Source organism: Haplochromis burtoni, unplaced genomic scaffold (genome assembly GCF_018398535.1).
Source record: "Haplochromis burtoni strain Fernald_Lab_line unplaced genomic scaffold, NCSU_Asbu1 Contig_75, whole genome shotgun sequence".
Taxonomy (NCBI): domain Eukaryota; kingdom Metazoa; phylum Chordata; class Actinopteri; order Cichliformes; family Cichlidae; genus Haplochromis; species Haplochromis burtoni.
In genome coordinates, this window is record NW_024582436.1 from 1,156,792 (window position 1) to 1,163,406 (window position 6,615).

The window sequence follows — 6,615 nt, forward strand, 5'->3', positions numbered from 1 at the left end:
CTCAGTTTAGTGAAATTGGGCAAGTTGTATAGAGCAATTTAAGTAATCCTGAAGAGTAGAAAAGCACTATAAAAGAATCAGTCCATACACTGTCTGAACAGAGTTTTGTCATGTTACTTTTGCAGTGTTTTGCATGTTCCGGCATATGTTTTTTATTATATGGCTTGATTAAGGTACACATTAGGCTGACATCTGCGGCCAGAGCTGAAACTGTTCTGGGCCAGCACAGAGCCAGCGGTGTGTCTACTGCTGGCCCATGTGTGGGCCACATCTGGCAAACCTGATCTGGGCCACCAAAGGGCTGTCATTCTTTGCAGTATGTGGGCCATGTGTAAGCACATTGTGTGGGCCAGATCCGGGCCATACCAATTTTGCTATGTGGGAAGCACCTAAGCACGCAGACTGCTGCTACAAACATTTGTGAAAGAATGGGTTTCTCTAAGGAGCTCAGTGAGTTCCAGCATGGTACTGTGATAGGATGCTACCTGTGCAAGTCCAGTTGTAAAATTTCCTCCCTAATAAATATTCCACATTCAGCTGGTAGTAATGTTATAACAAAGTGCAAGGGATTTGGAATGACAGCAACTCAACCATGACGCAGTAGACCATGTAAAATAACAGAGTGGGGATTGGTGGGTGCTGAGGCACATAGGGGAAAGATTCTGCATGGGTTTCCATGACTGAGCAGTTACATCCAAGCCTTTCATCACCAAACACAATGCAAAGTGCCAGATGCAGTGCTGTAAAGAAGATCGCCCGTGTACTCTGTCTGGCAATCTGATGGACGAGTCTGGGTTTGGTTGTTGCCAGGAGAAATGTACTTGTCTGACTCCATAGTACCAAGTGTAAAGTTTGGTGGAGGGGTGATTATGGTGTGAGGTTTTTGTTCAGGCTCGGTTCTTCAGTTCCAGCCAAAGAAAGTTGGCCAATTTCATGCTCCCAACTTTGTGGGAACAGTTTGGGGATGGTCCCTTGCAATTCCAACTTGGTTGCGGACCAGTGCACAGAACAAGGTCTATGAATGAGCAAGTTTGTTGTGGAAGAGCTTGACTGACCTGCACAGAGTCCTGAACTCAATAGATCACCTTCAGGAATTAGAGTAGGGACTGCGAGCCAGGCCTCTTTGTCCAGCATCAGTGTCTGACCAGTGACTGACCAATTATGCTTCTAAAAGAATGGTAATAAATTCCCATAAACATGCCTAAAACTTGTGGAAAGCCCTCCCAGAAGAGTTGAAGCTGTTATAGCTACAAAGCATTGGCCGACATCATATCAAACCTTATGGATTAAGAATGTTACTCAAGATGTTACTCAAGTTCTATGGCTGTGAAAGATGGCTGAATACTTTATAATCTAGCATTATTATCACTTTCACCTTGAAGGAGAGGTCAGAGGTCAAATTTGACATCTTTATATGGTACTTTCTATATGTTAACAATACACACCACACTTATAAGAATCATAGTTTCTAAGTTCTAAGGCTTTTTGTCAATTTTGATCAATAAATCATTAAGTTTATCTTGAAGACCTTGGTGGATTTAAGCCAAACTTGAATGGATTTTTAACATGACCTCACTCTATACCTCTTTTCAAGCTACTTAGATTACTGTGACCTGGATGACTGAGAACCTGCACAGACATATTTACAGACAGAAAGACATACATGCATTCACTTTTGTTTTTTGCTTTTTTGTTTTTTTCACTCATCAGTTTAAATTATAAAGGTTTTACAGTCATGTGTCATGAGGGAAATGGCAACTCCAGCTGTCAGGTGGCTGCTGATACTGCTAGCTGTAGCTACACAGTTAAAATTAGTCATAATTTATTAGAATTAGCGGGGATTTCCCTCCATCAACGCCACAGGACTATTCTTCATCGTCTTGATGTTTTCACTTTAAAATACAAAACAGTCCAAAATGTTGGGGCACCTAATTTCCATCAGTGAAGTAGTATGAGCACACTGCGTCTTTTGTTTGCAGTGAAGCTCGTGTTGCACCTTCCTTTGCCAACACAGATTCACATTGCCACATGTAACCGCTATAACTATTCTCAGAATTTAACACCTTGTATTTCAGTTTAGAGTGTTTATATGTTTTTAATCTTTCAGGCGGGTTGGTGGTTTTGATTTGTACATGCACATATATATATATATATATGGAGACACAACTGCCTTCAGACTGTTAGTGTTTCATTCACACATCAAGCAATACTTTAGCTTCCTGCTATATCTTCCATCAGTACCATCTCAGGCCTTCTGCATTTACCTCAGCTACATAAGAGTATGAACTTGAAAAACCTCAGAGACGGGAACGTAATAAAACCTCACACTCTATCACTTCATCTAACCTTTCTCAAAACGGCGCTGCACCCACTGCCAGCAGCAGTGAAAGTGACTCCTATGTTAACTGCAGTCAATTCAAATCATATCACAACTCCTTCTGTGGTATGCATGTAAGTCTTGCTTTTGAATATATTCAGACTCTACAAGAAGAAGTAATCAGTTCTAGTCAACCTACATGGTCCTTTTTTTCAATCCTGCTCCCAAATGAGGTGCATACTCTTCGACACAAGACAGAATAAGACAAGTTAGGATATACTGTATCTTCTCCTTATGCCCAGACCACTTCATATCTTTCTCTTTCTAAATTGTAAGACGATTTGTATTTATGTACTGTAGTACCCTTTCTACTCTATTTGAGCACTTGTAATGCTTTCTACTACAAATCCCATTCTCCCAATCACACACATTCATATCGTTTTTTGTTTAACACTCACACACACACAAACTCACAGGGGCAAACCCTCACTCGCTGCTGACGGATGCCTCAGGGCCAAGTCAGGGTTCAGCATCTTGCCCAAGGGTACTTCGACATGCTGACTAGTGAATTGGTAGACAACCTCTTTGTTTCCAAATCTCATAATCTTTTAGTTACTCCACTGTGCAACTAACAAAAACTCAAATTAATTTAAATTAATTTGATTTCCCCCTTAGTTTGCATCACAAACCCTCCCCTCAAACAAGATTTCTGCCACCACAAACAGTGCAAACCTGTGATGGTTTATATATATTTTGTCTGCATAAAGGAAAAAAACAAAAACAAAATTGAAGTCACACATCACAGTCCAAGTGGCTTCTTGTTGTCACACTTTAAGTATTAATACCCAATAACGATAAACTTTTAGAAATAACATATATGAATGTTACTGTTATGTTCTCAGCATGTATGTAAATTTATGCCACATATATGTATGCATTTAAATACATAATGACTACCTGCCTCACAGCTTGTGATTTAAAGTAGCATTGTCATCCCAATTAAAAAGTCAAAATACTAAAAAAACTGAAATGGCAAATAGGATGACAATTGATACAAGTACAATATATCTTAAATGAGGGTATTTTAATGCATTGCATGTCCTGGGGGACAGGATGTTAACATGCAACTACTGTTCATGTTCATGTGTGACATTTACCCAAATGTAATGTGTGATGTCAGAAAGGAGAGGTGGGATTTGAACACTTCACATAAACTTTGCAAAGATATTTCAAGCCTTGCTGCTTCTTTTACAACCATAACTAGCAGACTCTGCAGCATTTACAGTTAAAAAAATACTTGGTTACTCTGTTTCTAACTGTAAGTATTCCTTACTATAGTTTTCTTCGTCTATATAGCAGCACAGTGGTCTGTTGCTCCTGTATTTACATGCATTTTTCTGCCTGTGTTGATTTATTATGACATTCTTTCTTATTTTCATAGAGTGACAGGCAAGATGGCTGGTGGAAACATGACCCTGGACTCTGTTGCAGTTCCATCAAACCAGAGCAGCTGTGATGTGTTTGTATACCAAAGAGCCGCAGTGGTCCTTTTCCCCATTTTCTACTCTGTGGTATTCATCATCAGCACATGCGGCAACAGTTTGGTTCTCCGTGTCATCTGCCAGAGAAAACAGAAGTTCAACTCCACCTCCATTTATCTGGTCAACCTTGCTTTATCTGATGCGCTGTTCACACTGGCACTTCCTGGGAGAATTACCTACTACATCCGTCACTTTGACTGGCCTTTTGGTGACCTTCTCTGCAAAGTGACCACACTTCTTTTCTTTACAAACACATATGCAGGTAATATGAGAAATTTTGTCATTGTACTTTTGGAGCTTGTCTTTGTGTATGTCTGTACAGGTGCTGCCAGATCTTTATACTAGTTTTAGTTCACTTTTTTCTATTTAGAAAGACACATGCAAAACACGTCAGTAATTACAGACATGACCAGTACATCATATCTGTCACATATGACATATATATCTACTAACACTCAAAAAGCATTGCATTTAAACTTTTGAAATACATGAAACATTTCCAAATGTTCAACAACAAAACAAAATGCTCAGATTGCAACTGGGATGGTGAACGCAATAAGCAGAAGCTGTGTGTCACTTCCATTACATTCTCACCAGGTATCGGCTTCATGACCTGCATCAGCTTGGACAGATACCTGGCCATGGTACATCCACACCGGCTGCAGTGTTTAAGGAGTGTAAAGGTTGTTCGAAGGGTGTGCTGCCTGGTCTGGGCTCTAGTTTTTCTGGAGGTAGCGCCTCTGCTGTTCCGCAGCATGCTGCATGAGCATCAGGGAAGACGAACCTGCATGGAGTACTTCAACTTCGAGGGCTCCCGCTTCACTCCGTATCTTCTGATTCTGGCCTGCGTTGTGTCCTTCTGCTGCCCGCTTACCATTATCATGTGCTGCTACGCCAAGATCAACATTAAACTGCGAGATGCAGCTAAAAAGAACTCTGTAACTGGTCGCTCAAGGAGGAATCACAGGGCCAACACTATTATTCTGCTCATCCTCCTCACCTTCATCGTATGTTTTAGCCCTTATCACGTCAATGTCATCCAGTTTATGGCCAGAAAAATACACCACCAGCCAACCTGTGAAGAACTGAGAGCCTTTAAAGTGTCTTTACAGGTGAGAACTGCTGTGTTTTCTTTTTTCAATTGATTTTAAAATGTCCCCGTCATTTCTCTTTCTTTTTTTCCTTTTCATAATTTACCCTTATCTTCTAGATTACCGTTTCGTTAATGAACTTCAATTGCTGCTTGGATCCAGTCATCTACTTTTTTGCCATTAAGACATACAAGAAGAGGGTGATGAGCCTGTTTAAAGACTATCTCTATACTTCCGGCGCCTCCTCCAAAATGACAGCTGAGAACAGCAGCAGCAACACCTGAGAAACCACAGCTGATTCTGCAAGATGCACATATAGAACATATGCCACAGACCTATTTTCCCATGCTAAACTAAAAAAGAAAGAAAAAGAAAAGGGCTTTATTATACGTAGTCTCTTCTGCTGATGTGTTTTTTTAAATCCCTTCCATCTAAAATATATATCAATTGTGTATGGACACATGCAGTGTATGTGTCTTAATTTAGCTGTAAAAAAATGAACTAAATCCTTGTTCTGCTGTTAGTGTTGCACCCAGTATTTGTTTGTACTGTATATATTGCCAAGTGGTTTTGTTGTTGTTGTTTTTGTTCATATGATGGCCTTTTCTTTTCTTCTTTATGTGTTTTCTTTATTATTATTTTTTTTAGTTTAGTTTTTTAATTAGTTTGATTTTGTTTTTTGGTTACAATGTGTATTCAGTCTAGTATCAACAGCGTCATACAGTAATCGTAAAAGGAAGTTACTCTAATCCATGTTTTCGTGGTAAAAGGGATTTTGTATAGTTATGTATTTGTACATTGTTAAGAAAATGTCCCAACCTATGTGTTTGTTTCCAAACTCTTTCTGAAAATACTGTGGTCATTAACGCAACACGGAAGCAGCTTGTACTTCCTTTTTTTGTTAGAGAAGCACATACCCAGCCAAGTCTTGGGTGAAATTTTTCACTGTAAGAGGAACCATTTGAGCAAATTTGTAAAGCATACGCTCCTGCTATCAAAGATGTTATTCATATGATCCCAGCAGTATTACGTATTTCACAAAATGGAAGAACTGCGGGTAGGACAAAATGAGAACATGTCACACTTCTCTCTTTCATACCCACATCTGAGTTTTGTGTGGGAGTACGCAGATGAAAATCACCACTTCCTCACCCACCTTTCCTGCTCCCCTATCATAGGCCTCATTCCTGCTGGGCTCCACATCTTGTGGTGAGGGTACACTGTGTATTTTATGTGTGTATGTGTGTGTGTTTGTGTGTGCGCTCCTTGCAAATTTACGCAGGTGCACATTGTCTGTTTATAGCACAAAGTGTCATATTTAAATTTAACCTTTCGCATTTCCTGAGTTTTTCTGGAGATGTTGCCCTTTAGTTTTACATCGAAAACAATGTGCATAAACTATTCTATAAAGAAACATTAAACTGCTTTGAATGATTACTAATTTTTTTTTTGTTGTTTTTTTTTATTGCTGGGGAATTTATTCACTTGTCAAGACATGGGCTACACAAACAAGGAAACAATTTTTTCCCCTTCTAGTCTTCTGAGGTTCTGAGGAAAACACAGTGAAAAAAAATGAAAGATGATTAAAACAGTAGAAAGCAACATCATTGTCAGATCAGAATAGTAAAGGTTAATGAGTTCTACTAAGTAAATCCGAATTACCTTG

General features: G+C 39.4%; 1 protein-coding gene across 3 annotated transcripts; it reads left to right on the forward strand.

The window, feature by feature from the left end:
* Positions 1 to 3,537: 3,537 nt before the first annotated feature.
* si:ch211-184m13.4 (uncharacterized protein LOC798560 homolog) lies at positions 3,538 to 6,374 on the forward strand. 3 transcript variants are annotated; one of them, XM_005935157.3, is made up of 4 exons: positions 3,538 to 3,635; positions 3,759 to 4,120; positions 4,456 to 4,970; positions 5,069 to 6,374. In XM_005935157.3, exons 2-4 carry the CDS (start codon positions 3,772 to 3,774, stop codon positions 5,231 to 5,233), a joined length of 1,029 nt encoding a protein of 342 aa, XP_005935219.1. In that variant the 5' UTR covers positions 3,538 to 3,635; positions 3,759 to 3,771; the 3' UTR covers positions 5,234 to 6,374. The 3 variants fall into 3 exon arrangements, with proteins under 3 accessions (XP_005935219.1, XP_042077762.1, XP_042077761.1); XM_042221828.1 differs by having other exon boundaries at positions 4,456 to 5,180; XM_042221827.1 differs by having other exon boundaries at positions 3,541 to 4,120.
* The last annotated feature ends 241 nt before the right edge of the window (positions 6,375 to 6,615 follow it).

Excerpts from the sequence above, each read along its gene's own strand:
- si:ch211-184m13.4 (XM_005935157.3), top strand. The coding sequence starts at position 3,772 with ATGGCTGGTGGAAACATGACCCTGGACTCTGTTGCAGTTCCATCAAAC. Across the intron at positions 4,121-4,455 it reads CTTTACAAACACATATGCAG|GTATCGGCTTCATGACCTGC; the intron begins GTAATATGAGAA and ends CATTCTCACCAG. Across the intron at positions 4,971-5,068 it reads CCTTTAAAGTGTCTTTACAG|ATTACCGTTTCGTTAATGAA; the intron begins GTGAGAACTGCT and ends CTTATCTTCTAG.